The 25,209-nt window shown below is 46.0% G+C and overlaps 1 protein-coding gene and 1 pseudogene across 5 annotated transcripts in view; one reads left to right on the top strand and one right to left on the bottom strand.

The window, feature by feature from the left end:
- Positions 1–25,209, bottom strand: part of Taok3 (TAO kinase 3) — a 154,454-nt gene that overhangs the window by 77,197 nt on the left and 52,048 nt on the right. For 3 of the 5 annotated variants that reach the window (XM_029477637.2, XM_021163499.2, XM_029477638.2), the window contains 2 exons: positions 11,649–11,733; positions 967–1,171 (listed from right to left, as the gene is read on the bottom strand). In XM_029477637.2, the coding sequence (XP_029333497.1) occupies positions 967–1,080 (114 nt within the window). In that variant the 5' untranslated portion in view covers positions 1,081–1,171; positions 11,649–11,733. The remainder of the gene's footprint in view (positions 1–966; positions 1,172–11,648; positions 11,734–25,209) is intronic. The other 2 variants (XM_029477639.2, XM_021163501.2) reach the window with 1 other exon arrangement.
- LOC110295048 (heterogeneous nuclear ribonucleoprotein A3 pseudogene) lies at positions 8,480–9,575 on the top strand (annotated as a pseudogene).

Raw genomic sequence — 25,209 nt, 5'->3', positions numbered from 1 at the left:
TTCTGGGATTTGGAGTTAGGAATAGCCTTGTACCATTTATCAGAAAGTAGTGACTTCCTGTGAATGTCAACAAATGTCTTTGTATATCTCTTTACATAACTACTTATGTGTTCATCTATTCACACACCCATCCATCTATCCATCCATCCATCCATCCATCCATCCACCACCCACCCATCCACTCATCCATCCATCCATCCATCTATCCATCCATCCACCCACCCACTAACCCATTCACCCATCCATCTATCCATCAATCTACCCACCTATACATCTGTCCATCCATCCACCCACCCACACATCCGTCCATCCATCCATCTATCTATCCATCCATCTACCCACACATCCATCCACTCTCCCACTTACCCATTCACCCACCCACTCATCCATCCACCCACCCACACACACACCCACCTACTCATCCACCTATCCACCCATCCAATCTCCTACATTTATTTCATTCCTATCATTGGCAGTCAGTGTATTAGTTCCTAGAAACACAGTGATAGATGAGATGGACATACCCCTGCTTATCATGGAGCACACTACTTAGGGGAAGGGACATGATAACTAGCCACTCTTGCACATAACTGTGTCATTGCCACTGTGCTAGAGTGGGACTACACATAAACACAGGGTGTTAAGAGGTAAAGAGTTGAATGGTCAACATTGTTTTACGAAAGTAACACTTGAGCTGAAACCCATAGAACCAACAAGCACTACAAGGGTTTGGAGGATTTGGGTTGGAGGAATGGAGAGCAGAGGCTGAAGGAGCTGATGTCTCCAGGAAACACATGGGACTCTACTTCAAATTTATCACTCTCTCTTACCACCCTGGGAACAGAGCCTAGCATTCCAGAACCGATTTCGGCAATGACCTCATCTCTATATGGAATGTAAGCATGTTCTACGGCAGACAGCAGAACTCACCCTTTCCAAACCTCCTCTAGGTGGGCGACTACTTACAAAGTACACGGCTCCGAAGCTCCCATGTCCAATTTCATGCAAATCGATGAAAAGCTCTTCGGGGTCATCCTTGAAGAACAGACCGGCGCTCTCTGGGTCCTTCCCTTTACGCATGGTGGCCGGTGTGGCGAGCACGATGCTTGTGGATGGCTCAGTCCGTTTGTCTCTCTCATTGACTACAACTTTTCTTATAAACCTTCAGTTCCTGTAGAAAAAAAAAAAGAGATTTGCCATTCAGTTCTTTCTAGCACAGTGTTTTGATGATGATATTTAAAACACAAACACAAACCGATATTTAAAAGCATTTATCTGGGTCAACAGGATGGCTTGGCAGCTTGCTACCAAGGCTGGTGACCTGTGTTTCCATCCACAGAACTCACAACGGCAGGAGATAGCCAACCCCTAAGCCCACTGACCCCCACATGTATACTGTGGCACACATAAACCCACCTGCCCCAAACAGATAAAATGTAATAAACTAAAGAAAACCTTCATCTTACAACTCAACACAGTGAAAGGACAAGAAACCCAAAATTTAAAATTGGCACAGGACTTAAATAAATCTTCCTTTAGGAAAATGAAGACATACAAATGACTATGAAAATATGTTTTGAAGCTTGACATCTTCATCAGAAACAAAAATCAAAACCCCATTTCAAGTTCGCTAGGACAGGTATGAAAACACACAGGCACTGGGAGATGGGGGAAGGAGGGAGAGACTCTCTGAGCCTGCAGATAGGAATGCAGAGTGGTGCAGACAGCTTGGGAATGAGAGTTCATTGACAGACAGACAGACAGACAGACCCATCACCATCAGCAAAAAACACCCACTAAAACCCAGAGCCTGGAGTTAGCATTGTCTCAGGAATTCACACCATGAGACTAGAGGGATGGGTCAGTGGTTAACACATGTCACTCTTCCAAAGGACCAGAGTTCTCTTCCTAGCACCCTGTCACAGGGCTCACAACCACTCCAGCTCTGGGGGATCCTACCTGGCTTTTTCAAGTGTGCATGTGCGTGCACGCGGGCACACACACACACACAGAAAAAAAAAAAAAAGAATAATACTGTCAGGTACATACCCAAAAGAAAGGAAAAGACATTCACATCACAAACTCACACAGGTTTCCGAGTGACATTATCCCTGATTGCCAGACTGCAGGTATAAACCGCACACTTGGTTAACTGTGAGTGAAGAAAATGTGGTCTACCTGCACAATGGAATACAACAGCTATAGAGGGGAATGAAGGGCTGGGTGTGGTGGGGTGCGCCTGTAGTCCCAGCACGTGCTGTGCGGAAGCTGATGGACTATAAGCTCAGCCACCCTTGGTTATACAGTGTGTTTGAGGGCAGTGTGGGCTTCACGAAACTGTCTCAAAAAGACAAAAATGAAAGGAAGAAAGTAACAGTCATCTATGCTCCAGTGTGAGTGGATCTTGCAAGCATTATGTTAAGTGAACAAAGCCAGCATGAGCGATGATCTATGGACGATTACCAGGAGGGTGGGGCCAGGGAAAAGCCAAGGAGGCAGCTCCCCCATCAGGATGCTGGAACCTCTAATGCTGACTGAGGATTTGCATGCCCGTGTAAGTCCTGAAGGGCAGAGCCAGTGCTTCCTGAGATGGGACGGAAAGGTCTGTGCTCTGGAATGGCTGGAATATGATATTTTCATGCAGCCAGAAGCTCACGTGACCAGGATGCCCTTTGACCTGTCTGTATATTGACCTACCAGTTGGCACACAAATTCATTCTGTGTTGATTCTATTCTTACCCTTAATTTTTGAAAAAAAAAATTGGGATGTTATTTTTCCTCTTTTTAAAAATTTTTATTCTAAGTAGCCTCTGCTGCACACACAGCACTTACTTCTGTTTGAACTAATTATAAGTATAGACTGTGTTTCTTCCTTGACCTCCTGACTAACCAGGCTACATATTTAGCAATTAGTCAATAAATCTATTTTTCTTCAATATATGATATTCTAGAATGTTAAAAGGTCACCAGCTGAAGAAGCAAAGGTGACAGTGTTGGTAGATATATTTCCTCTTGTGACATGATGGCGTTGGGTGTTGGTGTGCACGGCTTCACAAATTCAGTTTCCTTGAGTCATTAGCATAGGTAGGTGATCAACCTAGCCATCCAGCCGCTGGCTAGCTTCATTCCTTCATTTAGTAAGTATGTACTGCATGCTGAGGACTGTCACAGTATTATGTTGGGCCTGATGCTAGGGTCAGAACCTGTGTCCCTCTCTATCTTTATACAGGACTTTCAGCCAAATGGAACAACAGACACCCAAAAGACAAGAGTTCAGACTGTTGTTAAAAACGGTAGGGAAATGTCTCTCAACATAAGTGTATAGAAGACTGGTCTGGCCTGTTTTTTTTTTTTTTTTTTTTTTGGTTGTTGTTGTTTTGTTTTTAACTTACAAGTCAAAAGCCATGCTTTCTTAGGGAAAATAAATGTATTTCATTTAATATGGATGTGTGGGAGAGTTGGGAGCAGAGATAATAAAGCTGCTCTTAGGCCAAGGAAGACCACAAAAAGCCTTTAAAACAACACTAAGACATCTGGTCTTTATGCTGTGCAGAACAGGGCGCCCACAAAGGCTCGGTACAGGAAGAGGGGTCTGCCTTGCCTGCACTGCACCCGTTGTCCTGGGCAACTGTCCTGCTGATCTTCACATACTGACCATCAAGTACAAAGCCAACAAGTTAATACTGTCGGGCAAAGTGTCTCAAATGGAGGCGCCTGGCAGTAAGGTAGCTGAGGGTAGGGAGGGCGCCAGAAAGTGGCTCTCCTTCCTTGTCCTGAGAACAGAAGGAGTCCCGGAGTAAACCAGGGAGGCATGGCAGCGGGTATAGGAGATTCCCTTTTAGAAAAATGAGGATCTAGTTCCTGAAATTCAATTGCTGAGGTGCATTTTGAATTTCTGAATACTGTGGCTTCAGTTAGGAATTAAGCTAAGTTATTAACGATCATTTTTGAGAAAACAGAGATTATTCTGTCATATTATAGACCAAAATGATTACGTTTAAACGGGGGGGGGAGAGAGAGAGAGAGAGAGAGAGAGAGAGAGAGATTTAAAAGAAACCTCCCAGAATAAATGACGAGCGAACATTTAATTACTAAGCACCATGGCAGAGCAGACGCCGTACGCTAAATCAATAAGCTTGACTACCCATAATTAATAAGTTCAAAAATAGAACGAGGAGATTTCTGGTTCCAGCCAAGATGGAGAAACGGGCACTTGATTTATTTATTTCCTGTCATCTGAAACAATCAAAGCATCAGATGAAACGCCCGTAGGATGGCACTTGAAGACAGTGGCCGGCAGGCAAAGGGCAAAGATCCCTGGTCCACAAGAAGCAGAGGCAAGTCCCCAGGAGCCCCAGGGTCCACCCAGGACAGGCGCAGGGAGGTACAGGAAGACACTGGTGGACCCCGTGATAGTGAGTGAGGAAGCCCCAGGAGTCCTGGGGTCCAACCAGGATAGGCGTAGGGCAGTGCAGGCAGACACTGGTGGACCCCGTGATAGCAAGTGAGGAAGCCCCAGGAGTCCTGGGGTCCACCCAGGACAGGCACAGGGAAGTACAGGAAGACAATGGTGGACCCTGTGATAGCGAGTGAGGAAGCCCCAGGAGTCCTGGGGTCCATCCAGGACAGGCGCAGGGCGGTGCGGGCACACATTGGTGGGCCCTGTGATAGCCAGTGAGAACCATAAGAGTCTGAGGTGACTCTGGTGGCTAAGAGTTCACCGGGCACAGCTGGAATAGAAGGGAACAGTCCAGAGGTGGTGGGGACCCACAGTGCCCCACCCCTCAAGTCTGTACTGTGTACTGGCAATGAGGAAGCCTAGGACAGGGCCACCCAAAAGGACTCACTCTGTAGCCCAAGCTGGCCTTGAACTCGAGACAGTGCAAGGACAGTAAACACGTGACTGCAGCCCTCGGGTTTAAAGCCAGAGGGATTAAGGGGCACGTAGAGCAGCAATAGACAAGCCATAAGAGACGCAAACTCGGCCTGCGTAGGGAAAGTACAATACAATGTCTGGGATAAACACATGGTGCATGGGATGAGATGTGGAAAAAAACTTAGTGAGTGTGTTTGAATGAATATATGAAACTCACATAAAACATGGAAAAAGATGAATGGAAGGAAGGAAGCAAGCAAGCAGGCAAGCAAACACAGGTGAGAATCACTGAACCAGGGAAACCTCCAAGTAGCCTGTATATGACTAGCAGGCATCTGTAAAGGTGAGAAAGGTTATGGTAAGACAGATCCAGAGAGGTGGCTCAGTGGTTAAGAGCGTTGGGTGCTCTTCAGAGGATCTGGGTTCGATCCCCAGCACCTACATGCCTGTTCACATCCAACTCCAGTTCCAGGGGATCTTCTGGACTCTGTAGGCACCAGGCACGCACAGAGTGCATACACATACATGCAGGCAAAGCACACATACACATAAAATAAAAAAGTAGCAGAAAAATAAAATAAAATATTAAGTATTTCCTTGAAGAAATAGTGAGGGGAGCATTTGCAAATCTGGTGAAAATTAGAAATCCTGTGATTTTCAGGTGTCTATAAAAAGTAAGAAACAAGATACATGAAAGAAATTACAGCAAGCATATTACAAAAAAGGTGTCCAAAAGGTGTGGTAAGGCTCTGGAGAAACGACTTGGGTTAAGAGCACTGGTTGTACTTCCAGAGGACCAGGGTTCAATTCCTAGCATTCACCACCATGAGTAACTCCAGTTCTAGGGAATCCTACAACCTCTTTTGGCCTCCATGGGAACCCTAGGCACTGGGCACTCATACAGTATACGGACTACTTGCTGGGCAACCCCCATTTTCATATAGAAATAAATATTAAATGCAAATTGATAAAGTCATAAAAGTAGAGTGATGGCTAATCTCAACTGTCAATGTGATAGGTTCTAGATCTCCTGGGAGACGGGTGTAGGTGGAGCTTGAGGCATTTCTGGAGGGATTATCTTGACTAGATTAATGGAGGTGTGAGGTCCGCCCATTGTGGGCAGAACCATTCCCTAGGCTGGGATCCTGGGCTAGAAGTGAGCTAAGCATGAACATCCATCCATCCCTGCTCTTGACTTCCCTGTCCCCCTACACCTTGCAGCCTTGAACTGTGAGCCAGAATGCACCGTCTCTTCCTGGAGTTGCCTTTTGTCAGGACATTTTTATCACAGCAACAGAGGATGGAGACAAACAGTCCAGGGATAATGGAGACAGTCTTTGTAAAGAAGCAGGAAAAGGGAGACAGCAGACCCAGCAGACTCCTGGCCATAAATATTATAATGGAGAAGATAATAGAACACCTTTCTTGAAGTGCCATAAGAAAAAAAGCCAAGCTCAAAATTCTATAGCCAATGAAAACACCTTTGAAGAGAGAAGGCAGAATAAAGGCTTCAGGAGGAAGGAGGAGCTGAAGGAATGCGGGGGTGGGGGGCTCGCTGTTCACACTGTGGGGGTGCTGAGGGGAGTCCTTCAGACGGGAGGGGAGCCACGCTAGAGAGGCATGGGGCGTGTGCAAAGGATTGATGGGAATGCAAGTGGGAGCTGGGTGGTGAGCTGCGAGGTTCCCACTGTGAAAATGTCTTTAACGGACAGTTGATCACTTACGCCGACCTCACAATGAATGCAGTGTGAGCTGTGGAGAGTGTGACAGCTCCAAGTCTGGAGGAAGAGAGCCTGAAGCCAACTGTTATAAAAAGGCCATGCCGGGCTGAAAGGCTATGCCAGTAGCATCATTTCAGCACGGGCCACGTGTATGCACAAATCATACATAAACACTAAACACGCATGCACACATGTATATACATGCTTCAAACAGGGAGACATAGATGAGCTGAGAGAGTCGAGGGACACAGAAGGATGTGTCCCTCTGTGAACAAAGTCCACTGTTACCATGAGCAGATTTCAAAACAGGTTACTACTGACAGTGAAGGGCATTGATGATGCTATGGCGAGGACCCATGAGAGGACATAATGATACCAAGTGTTTATGTTCCTCTGAACAGGGCCTTAAAACATGTGGTTAAACACTAACTCAATGGGGGTGCATAGGTTAAGATGCCCTGTTTACACGTTTGAAACTGTTGAAGAATAAATATAGTCTGTTAAAATAATTTTTAAAAGACAGTTATGGGGCTGGAGAGATGGCTCAGAGGTTAAGAGCCGGCTGCTCTACCAGAGGACCTGTGTTCAGTTTCCAGCACACACATGACAAGTTACACCCATTTGTAACTCCAGTTCTGGGGAATCTGATGCCCTCTCCTGACCTCTGTGGGTGCCAGGCGCACGCACGGCACCCAGGTACACACGTAGGCAAAACACCTATACACATTTAAAAAAAAATCTTAAAAAGATAATCCCTGGGTGGAAGAGCAAATGGAGATATAAGAACCCACTTTGAGTGGACTGAAAATGCAAGCACGGATGGGCAGGGCGGGGTGGGGTGGGGCTTGGGGCGGGGTCTGTGACCTCAGTGCCTCAGCTTCTGAACCTAGGGCGGCAGCAGCCGGAGTCATTGTGAGTTTGACACCAGCCTGGGCTACAGAGTGAGACTCTGTCTCAAAAGAGAAGCAATCAAATATATGTAAAGGGAAAAGCAAAGGCTGGCACAATGTATCCAAACCATATTACGCTGCTGACCTTACAGGGAATATAAGGCATAGAGAGTGAGGAGAGTTCAATGTGTGACCTCAGCTCGCACTGCGTGTTTATTTCTTTAAAAAGTCACTTTTTTTTTAAATGAGCAGAGGAAATAATGAAGGTTAAAGAGAAACATCATTGAAATAACAATGATAGAAAAATGAAGAAAAAAAAAACCAACACGAAGCGAAGTTCTTTTAGAAAAAGAACTGAATTTATTAATCTCACGTCAAACTGATTTGTTAATTAAAAAAAAAAAAAGACAGCCGGGCAGTGGTGGTGAACCCCTTTAATCCCAGCACTTGGGAGGCAGAGGCAGGCAGATTTCTGAGTTCTAGGACAGCCTGGTCTACAGAGTGAGTTCTAGGACAGCCAGGGCTACACAGAGAAATCCTGTGTGTGTGTGTGGGGGGGGGGGGGGCGGCAGAAGAAACAAATGACTAATCAGGAAGGAGAGAGGAGACACCGTTTGCACTGGGGTAACTAGAAACAATGTCGTACAAAGAAAGCACTTGGAAGAAATGGTCAGCTACTTCAGAAGACACAAATCATCACTGGTCACACAAAAAAAGATCTGAAATAAAAGAACTGAAATTTGGGCTGGCGCGATGGCTCAGTGTATAAAGATGCCGTCTCCTAATCTGAGGTCAACCCCTCCGAGCCACAGGGTGGGAGAAGAGAAAACAACTCCTGCAGTCAGTCTTTGACCTCCACACGTGCACTGTGGCATGCTGGTGCAGAGACACACGTGGGACACATAAATATAACAGCATATTTCAAATATTGAAATGTAAGATTTTCGGTCCCATATTGAACTCGAGCTGGAAGAGGCGAGTTCAGTCTCAAAATGGAGCGCCATGATCGAAAGGAAGCAGAGCAGCCGAGGAAGCTGTTTATTGGTGGTCTGAGCTTTGAAACCACAGATGCTAGCTTAAGAGAACATTTTGAGAAATGGGGCGCACTTACAGACTGTGTGGTAATGAGAGATCCCCAAACAAAACGTTCCAGAGGCTTTGGTTTTGTGACCTACTCTTGTGTTGAAGAGGTGGATGCTGCAATGTGTGCTCGGCCACACAAGGTTGATGGGCGAGTGGTGGACCCAAAGAGAGCTGTTTCTAGAGAGGATTCTGTAAAGCCTGGCGCCCATTTAACGGTGAAGAAAATTTTTGTTGGTGGTATTAAAGAGGATTCGGAAGATATAACCTGAGAGACGACTTTGAAAAGTGTGGCAAGATTGAAGCCATAGAGGTTATGGAAGACAGGCAGAGTGGGAAAAAGAGAGGATTTGCTTTTGTAACTTTTGATGATCATGACACAGTTGATAACATTGTTGTTCAGAAATACCACACTATTAATGGGCATAATTGTGAAGTGAAAAAGGCCCTTTCTAAACAAGAGATGCAGTCTGCTGGATCCCAGAGAGGTCGTGGAGGTGGCTCTGGCAACTTTATGGGTCGTGGAGGAAACTTTGGTCGTGGAGTAAACTTTGGTGGAAGAGGTGGCTATGGTGGTGGAGGTGGTGGCAGCAGAGGTAGTTATGGAGGTGGTGATGGTGGATATAATGGATTTGGAGGTGATGGTGGCAACTATGGTGGTGGTCCTGGTTACAGCAGTAGAGGAGGTTATGGAGGTGGTGGACCAGGCTATGGAAACCAGGGAGGTAGATGTGCTGGAGGAGGAGGCTATGATGGTTACAATGAAGGAGGAAATTTTGGTGGCAGTAACTATGGTGTTGGTAGGAACTACAATGACTTTGGAAATTATAGTGGACAGCAACAATCAAATTGTGGACCAATGAAGGGGGGCAGTTTTGGTGGAAGAAGCTCAGGCAGTCCCTATGGTGGTGGCTATGGATCTGGAGGTGGAAGTGGTGGATATGGTAGCAGAAGGTTTTAAAATAAAACAGAAACGGCTACAGTTCTTATCAGGAGAGAGCGAGGAGTTGTCAGGAAAGCTGCAGGTTACTTTGAGACTGTTGTCCCAAATGCATTAGAGGAACTGTAAAAATCTGCCACAGAAGGAACGATGATCCATAGTCAGAAAAGTCACTGCAGCTTAAACAGGAAACCCTTCTTGTTCAGGACTGTCATAGCCACAGTTTGCAAAAAGTGCAGCTATTGATTAATGCAATTGTAGTGTCAATTAGATGTACATTCCTGAGGTCTTTTATCTGTTGTAGCTTTGTCTTTTTCTTTTTATTACATCAGGTATATTGCCCTGTAAATTGTGGTAATGGTACCAGGAATAAAAAATTAAGGAATTTTTAACTTTTCAAAAAAAAAAAAAAAGAAAAGAAATATAAGATTTTCCCCATAAATAAACATTGCGCTTCACCAGCAACTCCAGCCCATGTACGAGGGAGAAACCCACCCATGCAGACTACACAACCGTCCCAGAAAAGAGTAAAAGTGTTCTCATTCAAAACAGAAATGAAGGCTGCACTGCCCTCAGGCCAGAAACAAACTTGCGTTCCACAGAAAGTAGACTCTACATTAGACTTCATCCAAATTAGACACGTCTGCGGTTACAGCACAGACGAGCAACACCACATGAAAACCTGCACAAAACACACCTCACTTGTACACAGAAGTATAAAGACCTCTCACAACCCAGTAGCAATTCGATTTTTATTTTTTATTTTGTTTTATGTGTAGGGGTGCTCTGCCCATATGTATGTCTGCGCACCATGTTCACGCCTGGTGCCCGAAGAGGCCAGAAGAGGGCGATGGATCTCGGGAGCTGGAGTTGGTGATTGTAAGCCAGCATGTGGCTGCTGGGAACTGAACCCAAGTCTTCTGCAAGAGCGGCCAGTGCTCTTTTATTCTTTTTTTCTTTTTAAAGATTTATTTATGTATGTGAGTACACTGTAGCTGTCTTCAGACACACCAGAAGAGGGCATCGGTTCTCATTACAGATGGTTGTGAGCCACCATGTGATTGCAGGGAATTGAACTCAGGACCTCTGGAAGAGCAGTCGGTGCTCTTAACCACTGAGCCATCTCTCCAGCCCCGTGGCCAGGGTTAACTTTTAAAATATCTCTCAAGCCCCTATAATTCATTTTTTTTAAAAAAAAATGTGTGAAAGATGAGTGCCTCTTACCAAGGAAGATGTCAAGGGGCCAATGAGAGATGCTTAGCAGTAACTCCCCAGACACACAAACCTAACCTTGAGATACTGCCTCACACTCACTGAAATGGCTACCACGGATGACCTCATCAGACCAGGCATGATGAGGATGGAGCAACTGGGCCCTAGAGACAGTGAAGTGTGTTTGTGTGTGTGTTTATGTGTATACGTGTTCATATGGGCGAGCATGTGCTTGGCCACGTACGCACATGTAGAAGCAGGAGGTGAAGCAGAGGTCTTTTTATCCACTGCTTCTCCATCTTACTTTTAGAGACCCAGTCTCATACTGAGCCCAGACCTCATCAGTTAGGCGAGGCTGGCTGGTTAGTGAGCCCGCTCCCCCCCAGGGTGTCTCCACAGTGCTGGGATGACAGGTACATGCCACCACCCCTGGCTATTTTATGTGGGTTCTGGTGGGGGGGAATCAAAGTGAGGACTTCATGTTTGTAATGCGAGCAATATGTCACCTGAGCCATCTCCTTAGACCTAAAAAAAACCCCCACACTTTCAATAATATAACATTTTAAAAACACTTATTTCATTTTGTAAATTGAGTATGTGTATACAGCAGCTAGGTGTTGCGTTTGTCCATGTGGGCGCAGTGCCAGTGGAGGCCTGAAGAGGGCGCCAAGCCTCCTGGAGCTGGAGTCACAAGTAGGTTGGGAGCTGTCTTATGTGGGTGCTGGGAACAGAACCCAGGTCTTCTGCAAGAACAGTGCATGTTCTTAATTCCCAGTCATCGCTCCATCCATATATGCACTACCTTCTTACTCATGTGTTTATATACCTGTCATATTCTTACGAACATAGTAAAATCTCACCACAGAAGGCCCAGAAAACACGACTTTTTCCTATATTATAGGAGGCAGCTGCGCCAGGGAGCACAGTACCTTTTGACGTATGGCACAGCCCCCACTGAGCGGCTCTGGTACATTGTAGCAGCGGTCTCTCCTCACTTCTGCACTTAGGATGTGTCTGTGGACAGAGGGGAGGATACATAACTATGGGAGAACAGAGCTGAACTTGAGAGCCGACAGTTGTGGTCCCAGCGACTCTGGGGGTGGGGGTGGGGGACTGGGAATGGCTGGAGCCCAGGAGTCCGAGGCCTGTCTGTGCAACCTAATGAGACTTTGATATCTTGATAAAATCAAACCAACAACTAATGATGGAGTAGACATAAATATTCAGAAAAATAATATAAAGCATTTATTGCCAAGCATGAAAGGTAAATAGAAAAGATCCAAATTTCATCACAGGCTTCTGGGATTCCCATGAGATGACCACCTCAGTAGACTCAGGATCTACATGGAGGAGGCCACAGATCTGTAGATATGTTATATAACTCAAAATGACCCCACCGGCTGCTGAAAGACATGGCTAGGTAGTTAAGAGTGTCAGACCCTTCCAGAGAGCTCCTGGATGGTGCCCAGCACCCATGTGGTAGCACAAAACTGTCTCTTACTCCACTTCCAGGGGATACAGCGCCCTCTTCTGGCCTCCATGGGCACTGCACACACATGATACACAGACATGCATGCAGGCAAACACCCGTACACATAAAACAAGAAGAAATAAGTCTCAAAAAAAGAAAAAGAAAAACCATAACAATAAATAAATACATAAATACCCTACGCATGGTATGTGACACTAACCTGACAGCACATGGTACTCAATGTTGTCGACTCCCAGTGACCTCTGTTGTTTCTGGCACAGTCATGAGATACACTGTTCCAACACCTCCCTTTCCAGACTCGCCTATAGCCATCTCCCACATTTCCATGTTAACTATTAATTTTATATTGTAAAAGCAACACATGACTAATGTGAGACGAATGTGGACACAGATTTAGAACCTTTTTGTTTTTTTAATTTTTATTCCCAACTCAGGGGCTGGAGAGATAGTCACCCTAGTAGATGCATTTAAAAAAGAAAAAGAAAAGAAAGCAAAATAAACCTGGATATGGTGGTAGATTTTCAGTGCCAACACTGAGGAGGCTGAGGTAGATCGGATGCCTGTGGGTTGCAGGCCAGCTAGCTGAATTGGTGAGCCCTCAGTCAGTGAGGGACTCAAAACCAAGGTGGTCGGTACTGTGGAATGAGATCCACAGTTGTTCTGTGGCCTCCACATGCACCCGACCCACCACAAAGCCTTGCACACAGCATTCAGAGTTCCTGATAACAACTGGCTTTTTCCTTTCTCCATACTTGCTTCTTCACGCTTGTCCTTTTGACATGTAGCTGACACCTGCATAGAATCTCATCTTCAAACTTGTCTATGCTGTCTCACTGAGCACTGTCCTCACTGACTGCCTAGTGACTGCTCAGGGTCAGACTCACAGGATGGTCCCTGACACTCACAACCAGCGCTCCACCGCTGGAGATGGAGGCTTCACGGTGCTTGGCTCTGGGCGTCTGAACTCATGCCCTCATACTTGTGTGAGAAACGCTCTACCCACTGAGCCATCTCCCAGCCTTGGAGTATGATTTGTTTTGTTGACGTAAGGTGAGGGGTCTCCCTGTGTAGCCCTAGCTGGCCTGGAACTCCCTATGTAGCCCAGGCTGGCCTCAAACTAGCAGAGATCTGCCTGTCTTTGCATCCTGAGTGCTGAGATCAAAGTTGTGAACCACCACAGAGGGTTCAGTGCCTTGCAGGAATTAAAATAAACAACTAGAAGCAATGTCTCAACTTCTACCCGTTCTCCCCAATCCAAGGATATCTTGTGCCTCTGTTCACGAACCATAGTTTCATGATTCCAGTTAGTTCCTGATTCTGCTTTTGTTTTTGTTTTTTTTTGAGACAGGATTTCTCTGTGTAGGGTTTCCTTTGGTGACCTGGAACTCTCTGTGTAGAACAGGCTGGCTTCAAACTCAGAGATCCTCCTGCCTCTGCCTCCTGAGAGATGCTGGAATTCAAGGCATGGCCCACCACCGCCCAGCTATTTCCTTGGATTCTTTCTGTAGCTTGTTTTAGATTAACTAGAGCCTACCTGTATTCAGCACCAAATTTCAGTTAATCACTAAACTATCAGTAACTCCATGGCTACGATGCCCTCCTGCTAATCTAGTCTGATGACAGCGCCAGGAACTAAGATAATCCTAACAACATTGTGTGAGAACTAGTGAATAAAACTAATGTGAGTGTGTGTACATGTGTGTGCACATGCATGCATGTGGAGGACAGAGGTCGCTGTCGGGTGTCTCAGTCACTTCACACCCACCACCCACTCATCCATCCATCTATGTCTCTCTCTCTCTCTCTCTCTCTCTCTCTCTCTCTCTCTCTCTCTCTCCCTCTCTCTCTGTCGAGACAGGGTTTCTCACTGACCCTGGGGCTCACAGATGGGGCATGGCTGGGTGGCCAATGAGCTCCATGGATTTCCTGTCTTCTTCCCCATTACAATAGGGTTACAGGCGCACACAACCAGTCCTGGCCTTTTCTGTAGGTACACATAAGCCCTTTCCTGACTGAGCCATCTCCCTAGACCCAGCCTATAATTTTAACTCTTTGCTTCAGATAAACAGATCAACACAGCCCGGAGTGTCCGGCATGCCCACAGAGTAAGGCATATGCTTGAGTCCACTTCTTACTTGAACTATGTGTACTCAAGTTAAAAAAAGAACTGCTTCCTTGACATATAACTCCCATATCCAATCTGCTTACAGAAGGTTTTGGTGTTTTCCCAGGGGATTTGCAACCACCACAATGCCGTTCTTAGACTGCTTTCACGGCAAGGAGAAACCCACAGCCTTTGCCCTCTCGCCCTCCACACTAGGCAAACACCAACTAGCTTTTGTCTCCTTCCATTTCCTGGTTCCTGAGAGTTCTGAGAACAGCCTCATGGAACATGTGTCACACAACACGTGTTCTCTTGGGGCTGGTTTCTTTCATGTGGTATAGGCCAGCATGTAACATGAATTGGTATCTCATGTCTGGGACAATTCTATGTAAAGTTCCATTGTGAGAGTATACCATGGGGTGCCCATCAGCAGCTCAGCTGACCAACAAGTGAGGGCATGTCTATCTGCCAGCTGCTGTGAATAATGGCATTGCAGTCATCTCTGCCCACATTTCTGAGTGGATATACCCAGGGCTAGACTAGCTGGGCTCTCTGGAATATAGACCTGGGGCTAAACTAGCTGGGCTTTCGGGCCTTGGTAAACAGCTGAGGATCAATGAAACTCTATACCAGTCTCCTGTTGTCCAGCTCAGAACCAGTCATAAAAATCCAGACCCACCCTCCTCTCCAAACAGTAACTGGGATTATTTTTCTCTAGGAGGATTTCATTCTGAGCATTTGCTCAAGTGACACACATAAAATTGTCTTCCCATCTCAGCCTCTGTGACCGTATATGTCACATGGACAGCAATGGCTGAGAATTGTGCCAAGAATGTTGCCTTTCAGGCCATGGGAGCTTGGGACAACCAAAACGATCTGCTTAGCTAAGAGCAACAGCAACCGAAATTACACCGTTTACTCTTGTTCCTCAGAGATGGAGCCTTCCAACAACGGGAAGAGAGCTACAGAATTGTTCACAGACCTTGTGGAAAAAGAAGAAACAGAGAAATGGCATAGACACACAGAGTCTCTGCGACCCCCAGAAATGGAGACGAGACACCGTCTCCATGAGGCTCTCTACTGCTTTGTCATGTTTTAATCACGCCACGTCCCTGACAAACCAGGAGCCAGCGAAGCCAAAACCCCACAGAACTTCAGCATCACAGAAGGGAGGAAGAGTCAGAAGGGTTCGTGTTGGAAAAGCACCCACCTTCCTCCTTCTCCTCTTCCTCCCTCATCCCCTACCTTCCCCTTTCTTCTTCTCCTCTTCCTCTCCCTGCCCTCTCCTCCTCTCTCGAGTCTCAGGAACTCAGTTGTTACCTCAAGCCCACAAAGAGGTATTTCCTCCAAACCAAACTCCAGAATTCCTCACTTCTTAGCCCAGAGAGCTTCCCCTGAACCACACGCCCAGGTCAGACTTCCATGCAATCCAAGTTGCTATGTTTTGGAGGGTTTTTAGTGTCCCATGAGATTGGGTTCCTGTGTCCTGAGGATCTCCTAACACCTGGTATATACTTATATTCAGTACTTCAACCCACACGATGGAGAAATTGGGGGACACCTTTAAGGAAAGAATACAGGGCCAGAGAGGCAGCTCAGTGGTTATGAGCAGGTACTACTCTCGCAGAGGACCTGGGTTTGGTTTTCAGCACCCACGTCAGGTGCTTCACAACTGCCTCTAACTCTAGCTCCAGGGGATCATAAGCCTTTCACATATACATATCCACATGCAGTTGTACACATTATAAATAATTTAAAATGAATATTTTAAAAAAGAATATAAAATTCTCACACAAATATATGCCTAGAAGGGCTTGGGACTGGGCTGCCAAAATACTTGCCAAGTACAAGTGCAAGCATACAAGGTCCTAGGATCACCCTTTAGCACAGCATAAGAGAAAACATGGGGATGTAGCTAGAGGGCCTTGAGGGAGACCAGCAACCCAGGATCCATACTGAAGACTTATTCATCGCTTGCTTTTAGAGGGTGGGCCAATGCTTCTGAGGGCTGGAGGGCTGGAGATCTGACAGAGGGTTGGGCATCAGAGGGTGGGTGGGGCATCAGAGGGCAGAATGGGATATCAGAGGCCAGGCTGGGGCATCACAGAGATGGTTGGGCATCAAGGGGTAGACTGAGTCATTTGTTAATTATTGGACTGCAGCAAAAACTGAAGCTCAGACCGTAGTCAGGGCTCTGTGAAAGTCAGAACTAGTGCAGGGTAGGTTGTCGCACCTCATGCCTGCCACTCAGCCTACACGCAGACATGACAGGAGTCACCTGCTAAGAAAGCCAGCTAGCTGCTGTGCCTGCCCGCCACCACTAACTGTTACTCTGAGGTAAGAAAACGCTTTTTATGGCCCTTACATTTTGACAATGAAACTAGAGAACAGTTAGCTTTTACACTACCAAGATCAAATAGCCCAGGGCGCTTGCGTGTCTGAAAAGCCGGGGAGGGACACGGCAGTCACCTGAGCGCCACCTCACAAGTGTGGCACAAGTGTCTTGAGTTTATTGATTTATCATAATAAAGATAACTGTTAGTCTACTCCTGAGTGAACTGACGTTAAATTATATGACAAAGACTCTTCCTGTTCCTTCTTAAGACTAAGATCTATGTCTCTGTCTTAAAGGAAGAAAAAAAAAAAAAAAAAAACTATTGGTTGTTCTGCTTGATTGGGTTGGTAGACAGAGGACAGTAGCCAGGCTCCTTTGAGCTTTTAACTTTACATGTTTTTGTTTTTAACTTTTTTTAATGTTTTTGTTTTGTGTAGTATGGATATTTTGCCTGTGTCTTTGTGTATCATGTGTGTTGTGGCTACTGTCGATGGAGGTCAGAAGATCAGATTCCCAGAAGCTGAAGTCGGAGACAGTTTTGAACTGCAATGTGGGTGCTGGAAATCAAGTCCAGAAACTCTGGAAGGGCAATGAGTGTTCTACCCACTGAGCCACCCCTCCACCCTGGCTCCCTTCACTTGGGTATTTAGCAACTGTGTACTGTCTGCTATTTTGATGGGAGGCCAGAAACTTGAGTTCAATGCTACTTGAGCTCAGAAAATAAACACTACTTTATGTGGGTTTTAAATCAAGACCTGGGGGCTGGGGAGACAGGTCAGAGGTTAAGAGCACAGGCTGCTCTTGAAAAGGACCTGGGTTTGATTTTCAGTACCCATATCAAGAGGGTCACAGCGTCTAACTCCAGTTCTCTGGGATCTGGTGCTCTCGTCTGGCCTCTCTGGGCACTGTACTCATGGGATGCACAGACACACATACACATAAATAAAATTAAAAATATTTAAGACCAGTGCAAAAATGGTGCTCATCTGGCTTTATAAATTCCAAATTGGTCTAATAGATTGAACCAAATTGTGTGACGTAATGATACATAACTATCTAGCTATCAAATACATGATATGAACCAAACACATCATATAAATGCTTAAACGATTGCAAAATATAATAATAATACATCCCGTGTTCCTCAGACTCGATTAACATTTATCTATATATATTATCAATAATATTTACAGAATCCTAATTCTTTTTAAAGCTTATTTTTGGTTATTTGCTTAATTTATCACACATTCCTTCATTCACTCAGCAAGCATACTAAATGTCACCTGTGTGTCCAGCACTGAGTGAGACTTTAGGTTCTTTGTACCCTGAGACAGTCTGTACGCCAGTACATAGTACCGTAAACAGTATGCACAGGTCTGTGGGTGGGTGGGCAGCTTGCATGCAGGGGACAGAGCAGGATGTCAGATAGCCTCTGTCACCCTCTGCATTAGGGTCTCTCACTGGCCAGCAAACTCTTAGGATCCTCCTGTCTCTGACACACAACGCTGGGGTGATAGACACACAAAGTTTCAACCAATGTTTTATGTGGGTGGTGGAGATTTGAACTTGGGTCCAGGTGTATGCAGAGCAAGCGCTCCTATCCACTGAGCTGTCTTCCCAGCTCTAGTGCCTGATCTCTTGACCTGTGGGCTATGCTGCCAGGATGGGACTATGTAACTGAATGTGGAGGTCATAGAAAAGTCTGTCAACAGTAAAGGGAGGTTTCTGTGCATTCAATGACCAGAGATGAATTCTAACTCAAAGGCTTACGATACCAGGTGTCTCCAGCAGGAAGCCCTTAGTGTAGGGTGTGATGTCAGTGCAGCTGGGCTCCTGAACACAGAAATGTGCACTGTGAACTGTGCCTACTGTGGTACCAAGAAGGGTGATGGACACTTCTGGAAACACCTGGGCTCACTCAAGACTGACACATGTCACAAACTGCAGTGCCTTTAGGGGCACACTAAGTTTTCTATTCTTAGAGAAGTGCTGCTGCTGAAACACACTGAATACGGACATCTTAACATCCCGCCCTCATGCCTGTAGTATGAAACTAAAAACTTCAGTACACGTTCAAGGTGCTGTGTTGGAGCATAGGCTGTCTCGGGCTACAGAGACCCTAAAGGCTCCCTCAGTGCTGGACACACAGGGGACATTGCTTGCTGAGTGAATGAATCAATGCGTGATAAATTAAGCGTATAACCCCCCCCAAAAAAGCTTTAAAAAGAATACCTGAATTGTCCAACAGATTAAATAGACAAGTCTCAAAAGTAGACATGCAAATGTGCAGGCCACACATTTGAAACTCCCCAGCACTGGGGGAGCCATGGGGGAAATGCAAATCAACACCAGGAGATGTCACTTCGCTCAGGTAAGACTGGCTATTATCAAAGAGACAAAGATGACAAGAGCTGGCAGGGATCTGTAAGAAAGAGAACCTTCCTGGCACAATGTGGGTGGGAATGCACGTAAATACAACCATTATGTCAAGAGGCAGGAAGGCTCCCGGACAATTCTATCCCCGTTTGTTGGAGCTCTGTTCACAGTGGCAAAAGGAGCTAAGCACCTGGCCCCACGAATGCTCAGGCAGGTGCTGCTTATACACATAGGACGATATTCAGCCATTTGAAAGCATGAGATCTATCACTGGCCATGAGGGGATGGAGCCGGACGTCACCCGGATGTCACTGTAGTGAGTTAAATAAGCCAGGCAGAGAATATAAAGGGTCACATGATGTCACTGTGGTGGTCAGGACAATACTCTCCTACAGGTTTATATATTTGAGTGATCGGTCCTGAGTCCCTGGAACTGTTTGGGAAGGACCAGGCAGTGTGGCCTTAATGAAGGAGGTGTGTTCCTGGGGGTAGGCATTGAGGTTTTATGCCATCTCTGGTGTGTGTCTGTCTTTCTGCTTCGTAAAGGTTATGGATCAAGATGTGATCCGTACCTGCCTGACTGTCTGTATGTCACCTTTGCATTGAGACCCAGTTAAAAAAATTTTTTTTGTTGTTTTGCTTTTTTGTTGTTTCTCTGTATAGCCCTGGCTGTCCTGGAACTCACTTTGTAGACCAGGCTGGCCTTGAACTCAGAAATTCTCTTGCCTCTGCCTCCTAAGTGCTGGGAGTAAAGGCGTGCGCCACCCCACCACTGCCTGGCCAGTTAAAATGCTTATTGTAAGATTAGTCTGGAATAGTGGGAGATGGGAGCAGGGAGGGCAAGCGGCTCCATGAACCTGGATGCAGGAAACAGGGGACAGCCCAGTAAGGAACGAAAAGCCTTGTCTATCCCAGAAAAGGCATGGGGCCTGAGGTAGCTCTGGGCTGTAAGAGTGGGTGATGAGGGAGAAGTTAGTCCAGCAAGTGAAAACAGAGAGCTGAGAGAGATCAAGCCTGCCACTGAGGAGGAGGAGGGTTTCTAGCCAGATGGAGTTAAAGACTCTACATGGGTATCAGAGAAGAGCACACGGCATAAAGAGGTTAGGGGTCAAAGTCAATGATGGAGCAGGGTGAGACTAGGGCAGTCTGGACCAGATAGGGAAGATAGAGCAGCTGTACCAATGTGGAGAGAAGGGATGGGTGAGGAGCACGCTGGAGCATGCTGGAGTTGGATTACTGTGAGAGCTGGATTCATGCTACGTGTGTATTCCTCCCCTTGAGTATGAGGTCGGAATGCTAAATGTGACTTCCTTGAGGCAACAAGTGAGGCGTGTAAATGACGGGATGCTAGGAATGAAATTGAAGGGCTTATTGTTTTTTAATTTTAAAAATTATTATTATATGTGCATGAGTGTTTGGCATACATGTAGGGATGTGCATCACATGTGTACTAGATGATGGAAGAGAACAAAAGAGGGCGTGGATCGCCTAGGACTGGAGTTACAGATGGTCGCCAAGCTCTGTGTGGGTCCCGGAAATCGAACCCTGGTCCTCTGCAACATGAGTTCTTAATTGTTGAACCACCTCTCTAGCCCCCAGGTCCATATATATATATACACACACACACACACACACACACACACACACACACATACATATATATACACACACATACATATATATACACACACACACACATATGTCTAGAATTTGGGGAATGTTGTTCAATATATACATATATGTTTGTTTGGGGACACAGGGTCTCACTATGTAGCCCTGGCTGGCCTGGTATTAAGTATATAGACCACCACGCTGGTCTTGAGCTCACAGAAATCCACCTGCCTCTGCCTCCCAAGAGCTGGGATTACAGGTGTGTGCCACTATACCTGGCTCCTTAAGTTTTCAAAAGATTGCTGTACACTTGTTTCATTGAAAGAGAAAGAAAAACAAACACGCAAACAAAAGCCCCAAATAAGAACAAAATAAAAACAAAGACAGCTACACGCAAACCAAGCCTTTGTCTCATTTCTGTTTTGGAAGTTTTTCTCCATCCTCCACCCCTGCTTTTTCTTCTTCCTTTCTCTGAAGTGTGTAGAGCTTGATACCACATTGCACAAACTGGAATGAGTCCACATTATTTAAGTGTGTGCTTTAAGAGTCAGTGTATAAACAGCATTTCCGGTTGGGAGTGGATCTGAGTGGGGCTCGGGGACACTGAGGTGCCACCTAGTAGTTTTGGAGATAGAGTCAGCTGGTACTTGGGGCCTGACAGCTCAGACTGAAATCAGAATGACCATGTAGCTGTAGGGGACCTGTGATCACTGTGCTGCGCTTCAGGAAGGCAGCCACCGGGAACAACAGACTGAGAAGTAGGAGCCTTGCAAAGAGACCTCCTTCAGCGCAGGATATCCCAGGGTGAGGATCTTCTGAAATGTCACAGGTATTAGCAAGCGCCTTCTTGGCTGTTGGCTTGGGAATAATTCTCCCTCCGTTTTGTGGAGAGGGAAAGCAGTCTTTATTATCATGAGCAGTTAGAAACTCAAACTTCAGAACCAAATCGTACATACTTATACATAATTGTTTATATTCTGTTTTTGAGACAGGGTCACACACTGTAGTTTGGATTGGCTGGGAACTTGGCCTGAACTAAAGATGCTTCTGCCTCTGTCTTCCCAGTGATAGGGTTATAAAGCATAGGCCAGTGAGGTCTGCCTAAAGTACACACTTCTTTGGGAAGGGTTTATCTGGCTGTCCTCACCCTCCACCTCACATGCTATTTGGAGCCGGAGCGTCAGAAAGAGAATGGAGGTCAGATGATGTCTTAAGAGTGGAGCCCAACTCTGGTGGGACTGGGGTCCTTAGATGTCAGAGACAGGATGAGAGCAGCAGGGACAGACCCTCAAGTTCAGACAGACCCAAGAAGAAAGCTGAAGCAGGAACAGGGTCTGTAGCACATTGGGTTTGGACTTGCAGCCTCCACTAAATATACACATGCACACACACAGATAGACACATATGTAGATGTATGTATTGTATTATATATAAGTGTATTTTTATATTACATATAAATGTTATATTGATACATACATAAGTACATGTGTAAACATATATACTGTACATACACAGTATATTACATAAGCACATAAATATATCCACATTTACATATATAAGTCCATATTTTAAATATGCATTTTTATACACTGATACACAATTTCAGGATACACAAAAGAAAGAAAATGCACGATATTTGTCTTTCTGAACTTACTTTTCCTAACATGCTGATCTCCAGTTGCTACAATTTCCAGCAAAGAGCATCATTTCACTTGTCTCTGTGGCCAGATACACATTAAGAATCCATCCCACCCCAGTCAGAATGGCAGGTGTTAGGTAAGGAGACAGAGGCTGTGGGAAGCAGGGGGCAGTGTGCACTGGTACAGCCACCATGGAAATGCTAAGAGAAGAGCCACCGAGTGACCCAGCTGCCCACCATGGGCAGAGCCCCGAGAGACTAAGTCAGCAGGACCCAGACGCATCACTACATATCACCACCAACTAGAGCTGCGTTACACAGCCAGCCTCAGCGTCCAGCACAGAAGAAGGAAGAACACCGACCTGTTTCATCTCAGTGCTGAGATGTGCAGCGCTGAGATGAAACAGTTAGGAGCCCTTCCTGCTCTTGCACAGGCCCAGGGTTTCATTCCCAACAACCCACGAACCATGTCATGTGGTTCACAATCACCTGTAACTCCACCTCCACAGGGATCTGGCGGCCTCTTCTGGACTCGAGGGGCACTGTTCTCACATACACATACATACATACATACATACACACACACACACACACACACACACACAAACATAATTTAAAAAAAAACTCTGAAATATACCACGATCATTCAAAGAATCAGGAACAAATATTCTTTGAAGTTGAGGGAAAAGTTGATAATATACTTGTCCTTGCGCAGACACTGGAGGGAGGAATGACCCACAAATGAGATTAGAGTACCCCTGAAGATTAACTACAAAGTCTTGACCTAAATGTGTCCGCAAGTGCTATTTCAGTGCATTTGAGCGTCAGCAATTCTGAATGAGCGTTGAGTGGATGAGTGAGTCCCTCCAGCCAGCAGTGTGTACCACTGCCTCGGTCTCTGGCTACATAAAGCCATATCTGTGGCTGATTTCCTTGAAAGTTGTTAATGGTGCGTGAACTTAGCCTGGGATAGACTGATAGAGTGTGTGCCTAGCATGTGTCAGGCCCTAAGCTCTGAAAATCAAGCCAAACCATGACAAAACCCCAAACAACAGCAAGCGCACCACACCACCAACTCTCCATATACTATTTTTTCTTTCTTCCTTTCTTTTTTTTTTTTTTTTTTGGTTTTTCGAGACAGGGTTTTTCTGTATAGCCCTGGCTGTCCTGGAACTCACTTTGTAGACCAGGCTGGCCTCGAACTCAGAAATCCGCCTGCCTCTGCCTCCCGAGTGCTGGGATTAAAGGCGTGCGCCACCACGCCCGGCTCTCTTTCTTCCTTTCATGTAGCACAAGCGGGACTTGAATCCACTATGTAGTAAGGATGAGCTTGAAATTCTGACCCTCCAGCCTCCACCCACTGTGGGCTGGGATCTACAGGCTAATCTGTGCAGCTGCTAATGAATGGCGCAAACCGCTTGCACCTCAGCCAACACTCTCACTCAGTGAGAGTGCCTAGGCAGTGCCTAAGCCTCTCCCCGGATCCACACCACTAATTCCCATCTTCACAGGACACGGCATCCTTGGTTTTTGCAGTTGGTGTATGACAGACATCCTTCCTAGTGAATATTGGACTCCTGTCCTCAGTGACCCCAGGCCCCACTTGGACAGCATAGCTATCTTCACCCACCTCTCTAGGACACCAAGAAGTCCACTGCACAAATGGAGAATGGTGGGTTTGGCCTGGCTAGCTAGGGACTGCTCATAACCGGCCTGGGTCATGCAGGTGTCTGCTTTTGGCCCCCCGAGGAAGGGTATAGTGAGTGTTATGTGTAGTACATATTGTACACGAGTCATGTGGTCTCCAGCATGAACCTTCCTTGCTGCAGGCCAGGAGAAATCCACACAAACACACATGTCCACACACCCCAAAATAATCACACCAGCACTTAACAGAAGGGCCCAGAGAGCCTGTGTAGCTGCAAGTCTGTAAGAAGAGTGTTCCAGAGCCCCAGAGCTGGGGAAGCTGAGGTCCCTGGGCTTCTCTGGTCAGTTAGCTAGTCTGAATCAACGAGCTCCACATTCAGTGAGACACACTTTCAAAAAATAAGGTGGAGAGCAACCGAGGACGACGTTCCAAGTTGACTTCTGGCCTCTACATGTGCACGCACGGGACACACACACAAACAAAGGAATTTTAGGGGCTGGCAATATGGCTCAGTGGGTTAAAGTGCTTGCACCCAAGCCTGAGGTCCCAAGTTCAATCCCTGGATATACACAGTGGAAGAAGAGAACTGTCTTCCAAAGTAGTCCCCTGACTTCCACACAGGCTCTCTCTCTCTCTCTCTCTCTCTCTCTCTCTCTCTCTCTCTCTCTCTCTCTCTCCCTCCCTCCCTCCCTCTCTCCTCTAAATATAAATAAATGTAAAAATATTCAACAAAAGTATAAAATATTTTTTCTGTCTCTGTCTGTCTGTCTGTCTGTCTGTCTGTATGTATGTATGTCTATCTATCTATCTATCTATCTATCTATCTATCTATCTATCTATCTATCTGGTTTTTCAAGACAAGGTTTCTCTGTGTAGCCCTGACTATCTTAGATCTTGCTATGTAGACCAGGGTGCCCTTGAACTCAGAGATCCACTTGCCCCTACCTCCCGCGTGCTGAGATTAAAGGCGTGCATCACCACTACCCAGCTGTAAAATATTTTAAAAAATAAAATTAGGGGTAAGAGAGACGACTCAGCAGTTAAGAGAACTTGGCGCTCTTCTAGAAGACCTAGGTCCGGTTTCCAACACTAGCAGAGTAGAGTGCTCACAGCCATCCCTACCTCCAGTTCCAGGGGCTCTGATGTCCTCTTCTGACTTCTGAGAGCACCAGGCATGCATGTGGCACACAGACATACATGTAAGTAAGACACTCACTGGCACATAATACAATGAATATATCTAATAAAAGTTTTTTAAAAAGAGACTCTTTAAACTCTTACGTAA

Source organism: Mus caroli, unplaced genomic scaffold, assembly GCF_978045245.1.
Source record: "Mus caroli unplaced genomic scaffold, Mus_caroli_1 scaffold_4, whole genome shotgun sequence".
Taxonomy (NCBI): domain Eukaryota; kingdom Metazoa; phylum Chordata; class Mammalia; order Rodentia; family Muridae; genus Mus; species Mus caroli.
Note: the sequence above shows the minus strand (reverse complement) of the source record. Positions and strands in the feature narration are given on the sequence as shown.